This window comes from Mustela putorius, unplaced genomic scaffold (genome assembly GCF_011764305.1).
Source record: "Mustela putorius furo isolate JIRA1106 unplaced genomic scaffold, ASM1176430v1.1 tig00000129_pilon_pilon_pilon, whole genome shotgun sequence".
NCBI classification, from domain to species: Eukaryota; Metazoa; Chordata; class Mammalia; order Carnivora; family Mustelidae; genus Mustela; species Mustela putorius.
Genome location: NW_025421290.1, coordinates 39,359,245 through 39,371,121, shown reverse-complemented (window position 1 = coordinate 39,371,121; position 11,877 = coordinate 39,359,245). Strand labels below are relative to the sequence as shown.

The 11,877-nt window shown below is 41.5% G+C and overlaps 1 protein-coding gene and 1 long non-coding RNA gene across 12 annotated transcripts in view; one reads left to right on the top strand and one right to left on the bottom strand.

Annotated features, from left to right (window-relative positions):
• Positions 1 to 1,369: 1,369 nt before the first annotated feature.
• Positions 1,370 to 11,877, bottom strand: part of LOC123389843 — a 32,264-nt gene continuing 21,756 nt past the window's right edge. For all 4 annotated transcript variants that reach the window (XR_006604483.1, XR_006604484.1, XR_006604481.1 and 1 more), the window contains exon 4: positions 1,370 to 2,637. This is a non-coding gene — a long non-coding RNA (uncharacterized LOC123389843). The remainder of the gene's footprint in view (positions 2,638 to 11,877) is intronic.
• The window catches only part of PTGR2 (prostaglandin reductase 2), a 28,936-nt gene continuing 19,441 nt past the window's right edge, over positions 2,383 to 11,877 (top strand). For 2 of the 8 annotated variants that reach the window (XM_045072537.1, XM_045072516.1), the window contains exons 1-2: positions 7,692 to 7,775; positions 10,646 to 10,764. In XM_045072537.1, coding sequence (XP_044928472.1) covers positions 7,739 to 7,775; positions 10,646 to 10,764 — 156 coding nt within the window. In that variant the 5' untranslated portion in view covers positions 7,692 to 7,738. Of the gene's footprint in view, positions 2,472 to 2,548; positions 2,730 to 7,691; positions 7,776 to 9,391; positions 9,415 to 10,645; positions 10,765 to 11,877 lie in introns of those variants that run through there. The other 6 variants (XM_045072530.1, XM_045072509.1, XM_045072525.1 and 3 more) reach the window with 6 other exon arrangements.

Below are 11,877 nucleotides of genomic sequence, written 5' to 3'. Positions count from 1 at the left end.
AGAGGAGGAAGCAGGCTCCCTGCTGAGCAGAGTCGGATGATGCGGGGCTTGAGCCTAGGACCCTGAGATCATGACCTGAGCCAAACGCAGAAGCTTTAACCCACTGAGCCACCCAGGCGTCCCAAAATACTTTCTTTTTTTTTTTTTTTTTTAAAGATTTTATTTATTTATTTGACAGAGAGAGATCACAAGTAGGCAGAGAGGCAGGCAGAGAGAGAGAGAGGAGGAAGCAGGCTCCCCGCTGAGCAGAGAGCCCGATGCGGGACTCGATCCCAGGACCCTGAGATCACGACCTGAGCCGAAGGCAGCGGCTTAACCCACTGAGCCACCCAGGCACCCCAAAATACTTTCTTTTAAGATCAAACTCTAGACTACTTTTACTTTGAGCTATTACTTTTAGTCTGTTTGAGCATTTTTTAAAAATAAAGACTTTATGTATTTATCTGAGAGAGAGAGAAAGATCACGAGCAGGGGGCAGGATAGAGGGAGAAGCAGACTCTCTGCTGAGCAGGGAGTCCCATGTGGAACTCCATCCCAGGACCCTGGGATCATGAACTCAGCCAAAGTCAGATGCTTATTGGCTGAGCCACCTAGGTGTCCAGCATTTTCTTTTTCATCAGTTGGTTCAAGTTATGAAAACAAGATTTATTGAAGACTGAAAAGCAATAAGCTCTTGCCTGAGTTTCAAAGTACTATAATCTTTCTAGTTCTTTCTGAGTTTCAAAGTACTATAATCTTTCTAGTTCTTTCCTGAAACTTTCTCAAAGAAATAAAAAGATTTCAGAGATGAGAGTCTGGGTGGCTCAGTCATTTAAATATCAGCCTTCCACTTGGGTCATGATCCCAGGGTCCTGAGACCAAGTCCTACCTTGGTTTGGTTCTCTGCTCAGTGGGGAGCCTGTTTCTCCCTCTTCTTCTGCCTGCTGCTCCCCTGCTTGTGCTCCCTCAAATAAATAAATAAAATTTAAAAAAAATTAAGAGATAAAGCTACCGGAACCGCCAACCTGTTGAGTGATTCTTACCCTCTTGCTTACTACCCCAGTCATCATTCTGCTTCTGAATAGCTGAATTTATACTGAGCTATTAGCTCTGACGTGGATACAATATAAATAGCAATTCTTTCACGGCCTAATTCAGCATGGTCTCTCTTGGAGTTTATTAAAGTCCCTGGGGATCCAAGCTGTCTTAGGAATAAGGCTTGCTCAACCCAGTTCAAAACAAAAGGCAATTAACAATTAATGAAATTGAGAAATCAGTCCACACTGCAGCAGGGGCACGAGGGTGCAAAGGCACCTGGCTCTGGGGATCCCAGACAGACCTGGTTTGGCCACTTGCTGCTAATAAAATCCAAAGGCAGAGAGACAAATGGTTAAAGGAGAAAAGCATTTTATTTCAGTGAGGCTAACTTGGAAAACAGTGGACTAGTGTCTCAAAGACTGCCTCCAAAGTGCTGAAAATACTTCCAGGTTTATATAAGGAAAATGTGGGGCAGAGGTCATGGGTATATGCAGGTGGGCGGTAAAGGTCTAATCAGTCATCGAGGTCAGTCACTGGGGTCTTGCTGGTTCAGGGCAGTCCTTATAGCTTGAGGGGATGCTTTGCCTGCAGCATCTTCTGCTTGAGTTAAGAGATTAACTTCAAAGAATTTAATCACTTAGAAAGTTTGAGGTCAAAAAAGGAAGCAGTTGAATTCCTCTTTCTATGTTGGGTAATCCATCTTTGAGGAAGCTGGGATTCTTTGTGAAAGAAAAAAGACAGCCCTGTTCTAAGGGAAAGCGTCCTAACTCAGCAATCCGGAGAGGCAATTTTAACCCCAGCATTGCCCTGAATCAGCGCAAAAGTGGGTGGTCCAACCACATCAGCTCTCCGAGTCTGTTTCCCTGTCTATAAAACCAGGGACCGGCTTGATGGCCTCTGTCCGCTGTAATTTTCCAATCTGAGGCTCAGAGAGAAGTCCATGTAGCGAATTAAATTCCTTCAAGGACAGCTGGACCTGAACTCCGCGGTCAAGTCTGAACGATTTGCTCTTTGGGTACAGGCAGTACACCGAGGCCATACGGTCAGCTTATTACACAAGCTGCCCAGGGGCGCCTGAGTAGCTCAGTTAAGCCACCCACTCTTGATTCGGGCTCAGGTCCTGATTCTCAAGGTGCTGAGATAAGCCGGGCCTAGGCTCCTCGCCTGCTTGAGACCGTCTCTTTCCCTCTGCCCCTCCCCCGCCAACAACAACAAAAACCCACAACACACTGCCCAGACCAGGGAGGATCCTTTCACACTCCGCAGCTTCCCCTCCTCTAGAAACGTGGGAACCCAGGAGTCCAGCCTAAACTGGAAAGGTCCGTCTCCCCGGAGGGGAGGGCGCGGAGGTCTAGCAGTGCGCCTGCGTACCGGGTTCGGCGGGCTGAGGTCTCGCGGCGCGCCCCTCGCGAGCGCCTCACACCGCGCGAGATTTCCTCCGCAGCTGCGTGGCGGTGAGTGCCGGGAGAGGGGCGGCTCCACAGCTGCGGACCGCGAACCGCGAGCTGGCTGGCGTCTTCCGGGTGTGGGAGGATCTCAGGGCCGGGGTGACCTCCACTTTTTTCTCCCGGAGCTGCGGCGACGCTGGCGTTATTGCCTAGGTCACTAGGTTAGGGAATGCTGCAAACGAAAACAGAAGCAGGTGCTTTTTTTTTTTTTTTTGAACTGTTGGGAGTAAGCAACCTCGAGTGTGGACGTAATTGTGTTTTAAGGTGCGTCTGGGACGTTCATTCAGCACATATTTATTGGGCATCTATCATGTGCCAGTCAGAGAGTGAACGTGAATCACGGACACAGATCCCTAGCCTCTCGGCGCTCCCAGGGGAAGCCAGTTTGAAATCTGGGCTGTGGACGCAGGTTTTTATTCGTTTCCATGCGAGTGGTTGGTGGTGGGAGCCGGAGAGGACCGTGAGGTCAGTGGGATGGGCGAAGAGCCAGGCAGGAGTCCCCACAGATGCGGCTGGGGCAGAAGGAGGAGGCCAAAACACTCCAAAGGTGAGGGAGCGACCAGCCAGCCAGGAAGAGGGAAGGATATCGCAGAGGTTTCCACCTTTTACAACAAGGCCGTGGTCGGCAGAGCCGTTTCTGGCAGGGTCATAGGGATAAGTGTTTCTTTAGAAAGATATTAGGAAGCTCATGGTACGGAGCTGGAATGTGTTGTGTTTGAGTGTGGGTTCCAGCGTCCAGGTGTGCGAACATGGGCAAGTAATTCGACCTCTCTGTTGCTCCCTTTCCTGGTCTAGGAAATGGGGGTAAAAGACAGTACCATCCTCATAGAGTTGTTGGGTGGAGGGGTTAAGCAAGACAATGACTGTAAAAATTTTAGGGCAGTTCCTCTCACTTAGTAAATTCGGAAGACTGGGGGAGAGGAGTCTTTCCTAAGATCCCATGTGATTAGAACCTGGCCAGGTATTTTGTCTACTTAGTTCAGTGCCCTTTTCCTAATACTAGGCTACAAGGTAGACGGTCAGATGACACACTCTTTATGACCAGCACCGGAGTCAATCTATCTATCTTTCTTTCTTTCTTTTTTAAGGATTTTATTTATTTGATAGGGAGAGAATACAAGCAGGGAGAGTAGATGAGGAAGAAGCAGGCTCCCCTCTGAGCAGGGAGCCTGATATGGGGTGGGAGTGAATTCTTCAGTTGCATTGATCTGGTATTATTTGGGATAATACTTGATACATAATTGGAAACCCACTTAATATCATACCAAACAAACATGGTATGCTTAATGTGAGTCAGTCAAGAGTTGAGTGTCCTCCCTACTCTACTAGAGATGAATGTAATCACCAACACTCCCTCTCTCTTCAGATCTAGAGCTAGGTATGTCATATTTTAAGATTTTGATTTTGTAACTAAATCTAGTTCTTTGTATTTTAAATGTGTTTGTTGTGCTATCAAGGGATATTATGCAATTATTGTATCTTAGTTAATTTTAGTATTTGATAGTTGAAAACTTTGAAATTTAATACAGAATGAGAGAAATTTGATAGTGTACTTTTCATGCTGATAAACAGTATTTGGACAAATCTGCAGTGTGCGTATTTTAAAGAAAGCATGCACAAAGTAATCAGAGAAGAAGGCAAATATGAAACTTCATTTGGGAAGACTGAAAATTATGGTGCCTTTAGTAACCACTTCAGGGCAGTTATCTGTGGATACAGCACCAAATTGGAAAATGTTGTTTTTTAATTTTCCATAATTTATACATAAGGTGATTCAATGGAAAATTTCCTTTTAAAAATATGTTGAGGGGCACCCTGGGTGGCTTAGTGGGTTAAAGCCTCTGCCTTCGGCTCAGGTCATGGTCCCAGGGTCCTGGGATCGAGCCCCACATAGGGCTCTCTGCTCGGCAGTGAGCCTGTCCCCCCGCTCCCCCTACCTGCTTGTGATCTCTGTCAAATAAATAAGTAAATCTTTAAAAAATATATATGTTTAGTCCCACAAGACATTTTGGACTTCTTGACGTGATGAGATAGGATGCACATAGCACCACCTTTAAAGATTCTTGTCTAAAAACTGAACCTGCATCTAATCAAATCTCTAGATCTAACTACTAGTTAGGGATTGGGGTTAAGGGGTAGATGAGGAAGATAGAAGAATGAGGTAAATGACACATGAGGAAGCAGTCAAAGGGTATTCCATAGACAGAGGAATTAAGCAACAAATGTTTCTTCAACAATCAATGGCATCAAATAAAAGAGAGGAGACTCAAAATGGAGTATGTGGACCTTGAATCCTGATTCTATGAACCAACTGTAAAAGGACATGTTTGACTGAGGGTTGCTGGAAGGGAGGGAGATGGAGGCATGGGGTAACTGGGTGATAGATATTAAGGAGAGCATGTGATATAATAGGCACTGGGTGTTACATGAGACTGATGAATCATTAACCTCTGCCTCTGAAACCAATAATACATTATATGTTAATTAACTGAGTTTAAATTAAAGAAGGGAGGAATAAACTAAAAAAAATAGATTGCCTGTAATTGGCAAAACAAAACAAAAAAAGACTTGTTTGAGACAGGGAATTTAAATATGTACTAGGTATTAGATAATGTTAAGGAATTATCTATATTGCCAGTTCTGTCAGGTTAATGGTTAATGGTGTTTGTATTTAAAATAATCTGTTACCAGAGATGCAAACAGAGGGATTTTTGGCAATAGGATGATGTCAGGGATTTGTTTTAAGGGGGAGCAGGGAAATGCAGTTTTTTAGCAGGGAAACGTGCATGAAAGGGAGAATGGATATTGAGAGCTGCTAGCCATTAATATCACAACCATTGACATTATAAAAACATACATTACAGGGTGCCTGGGTGGCTCAGTGGGTTAAGCCGCTGCCTTCGGCTCAGGTCATGATGTCAGGGTCCTGGGATCGAGTCGGCATCGGGCTCTCTGCTCAGCAGGGAGCCTGCTTCCCTCTCTCTCTCTCTCTCTCTGCCTGCCTCTCTCTCCATCTACTTGTGATCTCTCTCTGTCAAATAAATAAATAGAATCTTTAAAAAAAAACCATACATTACAAAAAGTAAGAAAGCAGTGTTCTTTCTTCTGTCTTATTGAATGTTCCTAACATCATTTAGTTAATTGGGAGTAGAATTTCCTTCCTCTAGGAAAGAGTACCTATAGGAGAGTTGGACATCATTATATAGCTATAGATGTAAAAACTCTGTTTGGGGGAGATTGTGGGACAATAGTGCATAGAGTGAGGCTTGCGAGATTTGGAATGAGAAGTATATATACCAGTCTCCCAACTCTTTCGCTTACCTTTTGTGTGATCTTGGATACTAACTGTTTCTCATTTTCCCCGTAAAATGAGAATAATAATACATTTATCTATATAGCTTTGTTTTAAAGAATAAGTAATGGAATCTATGTGAAAATTCTGTATAAATTATCTCCATTTAAATACTATGGTAAGCAAGATTTGGGAACTACCCTGTGATGATTATTTAACATACTTTGGAGTATGTATGAATATCAAGTTTATATAGGATACACCAGTACTAAAAAGAAAGTAAAGAAAAAAGAAAATAAAAAAAAAAAGAAAAAAAAATAAATAAAAAATTAAAAAAAAATTAAAAAAAAAGAAAAAGAAAAGAAAAATAATAAAAAAATGAAAAAAAAAAAGGATACACCAGTACTTTATAGGGTACAGAGAAAAATGAAGAAATTGAAATATCGTGCAAATTTAGAAACTGGATTAGTGTGGTAGAGTCATGCATAAACAAAACTACCCATTGATTCAAGGCAAGGGATTATTAAATGTCAAATGGATTTATAGATGGTTGTCAAATGTTTAAGTGTGCTGGTGTATAAAATCCTTTACAATATATAAAATTAGAAATGTTAAGAGCTAAATATGTTGCAATTGTTATAAAAAATAAGTGGTTGATACAGTTTTCCTTTGGGCTTCTCAATGTTATTTACTAAAGAAGATAAAATATCTAAGGAGAGAAGACAGAAGTGGTAAATAAGTATATTGATTTTAAGAAAGATAATGTTTGCTTAGTATTTTAGAAAAACAAACATACAGGATGGAAATTTTTATGTAATAGTTAAGAGATTGGCTCTGGAATGTCAGGCAGGTTGGGTTTAAGTCTTAGCTCCACCACCTTAGGAAGGTGCTTAAACCCTTTAAGGGGCAGTTTCTTTCTGTAAAATGGAGATAATAACACTACTTAATATGATTGTTAGGAGATTAAAGGAATATATATTTGGGGTGCCTGGCAGGCTCAGTCAGTAGAGCATGTGAATTTTTTAAAAAATATTTATTTGTCAGAGAGAGCGAGAGAGCGCGCGCGGGTGGGAGAGCTGTGCAAGCAGGGGCAGCAGCAGGCCAAGGGAGAGAAGCAGGCTCCCTGCTGAGTAAGGAGCCAGATCATGACCTGACCCAGAGGCAGACCTGACTGACTGAGCCACCCAAGTGTCCCAAGCTTGTGACTCTTGATCTCCAGGTTATAAGGTCGAGCCCTGCACTGGGTGTGGAGATTACTTACAATCTTTGAAAAAAGAATATGTACATTAAATATTAAATGAGTGTGTGTGTGTGTGTGTATGTGTAGATTTCATAGCACTCACAATAGTACTTGGCATGTAGTAGCATTCGCTAAGGTCAGGGCTGTTTCCCCCAAGTCAGATAGTGCCAGCACTGGAACCTCATTTTGTTTCTTTCATTAGCTCAAATTGAAAAGCCAGAATAGGGGCGCCTGGGTGGCTCAGTGGGTTAAAGCCTCTGCCTTCGGCTCAGGTCGTGATCCCAGGGTCCTGGGATCGAGCCCCGCATCGGGCTGTCCGCTCTGCGGATAGCCTGCTTCCTCCTCTCTCTCTTTCTACCTGCCTCTCTGCCTCCTTGTGATCTCTGTCTGTCAAATAAATAAATAAATAAAATCTTTAAAAAAAAAAAAAAAAAACATTATAAAAAAAAAAAAAAAAAAAAAAAAAAAAAGAAAAGCCAGAATAAACTGATCCTTAGCCAAAACTTAGCCAAAAATTCTAATTAGATTTGGTCTTTCTTTATATATTTGCTTTAGGAGACAAACTGACAGGAGATTATATCTTTTCTGGATGCTGAATATGTCTTTTCCTCTCCTTCAGAAACACAAATATGCTCTTTTTAAAAATTGTTAAACATTTTTAGACTTTGTGATTTAAAAACTTTTCTGTTTATAGGAGTTATTTTATACAGAAATCTTCTGAGACCACTGTGCATCGAGGTGATGATTGTACAAAGAGTAGTATTGAATTCCCGACCTGGTACGTATTTGTGATGAATGAACAGCTGTGGTCTTTGATAATTTTTATTGTTATTTTTAAGATTTTTTTTTTAAAGATTATATTTATTTATTTGACAGAGATCACAAGTAGACAGAGAGGCAGGCAGAGAGAGAGTGAGAAGCAGGCTCTCCGCAGAGCAGAGAGCCCGATGTGGGGCTTGATCCTAGGACCCTGAGACCATGACCTGAGCCAAAGGCAGAGGCTTTATTTTTTATTTTATTTTATTTTTTTTTTAAAGATTTTATTTGTTTATTTGACAGGGATCACAAGTAGACAGAGAGGCAGGCAGAGAGAGAGAGAGGGAAGCAGGCTCCCTGTTGAGCAGAGAGCCCAATGTGGGACTCGATCCCAGGACCCTGAGATCATGACCTGAGCCAAAGGCAACGGCTTAACCCACTGAGCCACCCAGGTGCTCCATTTAAGATTTATTTATTTATGAGGGACGCCTGGGTGGCTCAGTGGGTTAAGCCTCTGCCTTCGGCTTAGGTCATGATCCCAGGGTCCTGGGATCGAGCCCCATGTCAGGCTCTCTGCTCAGCAGGGAGTCTGCTTTTCCCTCTGCCTCTGCCTGCTTGTGATGTCTTTCTCTGTCAAATAAATAAATAAAATCTTAAAAAAAAAAAAAAGATTTATTTATTTATGAGAGGGAGAGAGCAGGGGGAGGGGCAGAAGGGGCGGGAGGAGAGAATCTCAAGCTGACTCCCTGGTGAGTGAGGAGCTCAAGGTCAGGTGAATCCCATAACTGAGAGCATGCCCTGAGCTGAAATCCAGAGTGGGACACTGAACTGACTGAGCCACCCAGACACCCCAGTCTTTGGTGATTATTAATGAAAATGAAGGAACAAAAAGTAACAGTTGGGTGCCTGGGTGGGAGGCTCCGTCATTAAGCGTCATTAAGCCTCCGTCATTAAGCGTCATTAAGCCTTTAGCTTAGGTCATGATCCCAGTGTCCTGGGATGGGGGACCTCATCGGGCTCCCTGCTCAGCAAGAAGCCTGCTTCTCCCTCTCGCTCTCCCCCAGCTTGTTTTCCCTCTCTCCATGTGTCTCTGTCTGTCAAATAAATAAATAAAATCTTAAAAAAAAGTAATGTGGTAAATTTAAGTTAGGAAGATATTAACCCTACTAGAGATGTTAGAAGAAACTAAGCAATACTCAGTTTTTTTAAATGTATTTTTTTTAAAGATTTTAAAAATTTATTTGACAGAGTGAGATCACAAGTAGGCAGAGACAGAGGGGGAAGCAAGCTCCCCGCTGAGCAGAGAGCCTAATGTGGGGCTCCATCCCAGGACCCTGAGATCATGACCTGAGCCAAAGGCAGAGGCTTAAACCACTGAGCCACCCAGGTGCCCTGTAATACTCAATTTTTATTTATTTATTTTTTATTTATTTTTTTTTAATTTTACTTATTTTTTTTGATAGAGATCACAAGTAGGCACAGAAGCAGGCAGAGAGAGAGGGGGAAGCAGGCTCCCCGCTGAGCAGAGAGCCCGATGCAGGGCTTGATCCCAGGACCCTGAGCCGAAGGCAGAGCCTTAAACCACTGAGCCACCCAGTCGCCTCTGTAATATTCAGTTTTTAAATAATTACCTATCAAGGCTATTTGTTGAAGAAGAAAAGGTATTTTGGAATTATTATATTTAAGAGGTTATATTAAATATGGAATGGCTTTTTTTCTTTGTAGCATACATCGTCGATTCTTAAAACTTGCCTTTCTGTTTTATGTGAAAAGCACTGACCTATGTCTGTGCTGACATTTAACCTGAATCCTAGAAACTTAGGTGTGGAAATAATCTTTTGGGCACATGCTGCTTTGATTTTACTGTTTAGTGTGTGGCCTGGGGAAATCACTTACCTTGTCTGTTTTTTTCCTCTCACTTACATTTTCTAACTTCAGTTTTAGTAAAGTGAGTTGTTAGATTAACATTTTTACATCTATTCCCACCTTACACATTTGATGATTTAATCAACAGAGTAAGTTTGCTTATGTTAAACATAACTGAACAAGAATACACTTTTAGTGATGGCATTTTTTGCTTATAAATTTCTCTTTTCAAACTTCAAATTTTCTAATTTTCAAACTTTTAAAATTTATTTATTTATTTTAAAGTTGGCTCCACACTCTGTGGAGCTTGAACCCACAATCTTGAGATCAAGAGTTTCATGTTCCACCAACTGAGCCAGCCAGGTGCCCCAAGACTTTACTTTTTAAAAAAATTGTATTCATTTAAGTTTCCATTTCTTCTTAAAATGAGGAAGGAATGTTTACTTAAGCATTTATTTTGGCTGATGTGTTTCTGCTACCTTATAAATTTTGAATTTTCATAATTTAAACTGGCTGTGAGTTTTCACTTTTTGAAATCCTATAATTTTAAAACAGATGAAATGATTTATCTCTAATCATCTTTAAAAAGAAATTTTAAAGTTAGCAATCTTCCACAGAAACTTCTTGGGGAAAATCAAGAGCAGTTGAAACTATTTAAAGAGGGCTCCTGGGTGGCTCAGTGAGTAAAAGCCTCTGCCTGCGGCTCAGGTCATGATCCCAGAGTCCTGGGATCAAGTCCCACATCGGGCTCTCTGCTGCTCGGGGAGCCTGCTTCCTCCTCTCTCTCTGCCAGCCTTCCTCTCTGCCTATTTGTGATCTCTGTCTGTCAAATAAATAAAATCTTAAAAAAAAAAAAACTATTTAAAGAATTTATACTCTGTTACAGAGAAATTAGAAAACAATGTAGACTTATTCGGGTCTGTATTAAAAGGGAGTTACCTGAATCCTAGAGTTACCTTCTAAAGAATAATAAATAATTACATGCGAAAGTAATGTTTTGATTTTATATTTTCCATAATATTTTAGGAAAAAATGGTAATCCAGTGGCAGAAAACTTCCGAGTAGAAGAAGTAAATTTATCAGATAGTATCAATGAAGGACAAGTACAAGTGAGAACTCTTTATCTTTCTGTGGATCCTTACATGGTAAGAATCAGGATTTTGTGACTTTATGAAAATTAATCTTATTTTCATATTTTTCATGTTGCATTTTAATATTATTGTGCAATCCTTATGATTAATAAACACTTGAGCAATTATATCTTGATACCTGGGAATTACAGATTGCCTTTGCTGTTCACTAGTGTTCTGAAGGAATATTGTAGAAGAATGTTTTCATAATAGTAGTACATGTGGTTGATCAGGTTTTCAAATGTCCAGATCACTTCCCAGTAGTAAATAAAGCTTGAAGATAGATTAAGATTGGAAATTCTCTAAGATTGATCGAGTTTACAATGCAGGCTCTGTGTAAGACCTTTATTCTAGTTGGTCTCTCTCTCTCTCTTTTTTTTTTTAAGACTTATTTATATATTTTAGAGCAGTGGGAAGGGGCAGAGGGAGAGGGAGAGAGAAATCCAAGCGGACTTGAGATTGAGGCCTGAGACGGGGCCCAGTCTCATGACCCTGCGGTCGCAATCTGAGCAAAAACTAAGAGTCAGATGCTTGACCAGCTGCACCGCCCAGGCACCTCTCCAGTTGATCTCATTTTGAAGGAATGACTTATTTTTAGAGAAAGGAGATTTGTTGAAAGATACTGTGTAGGGGGCGCCTGGGTGGCTCAGTGGGTTAAGCCACTGCCTTCTGCTCGGGTCATGATCTCGGGGTCCTGGGATCGAGTCCCGCCTCGGGCTCTCTGCTCAGCAGGGAGCCTGCTTCCTCCTCTCTCTCTCTGCCTGCCTCTCTGCCTACTGTGATCTCTGTCTGTCAAATAAATAAATAAAATCTTTAAAAAAAAAAAAGATACTGTTTAGGACTGCAGCTGAGAAGCCCTCAGGCACATGGACTTAGACTCAATACAGAAATGGTTTTTGCCTTTTCCTACACAAACGCTTTTTATTTCATTTTCTTGACTGATTAGCACCTCCAGTACAGTGTTACATAGAAGTGGTGAGAGTGGAATCTTTATCTTGTTCCTAGATCTGATGGAGAAAGCATTCAGTCTTTTTTTTTTTTTAATTTTATTTATTTATTTGACAGAGAGAGATCACAAGTAGGCAGAGAGGCAGGCAGAGAGAGAGAGGAGGAAGCAGGATCCCTGCT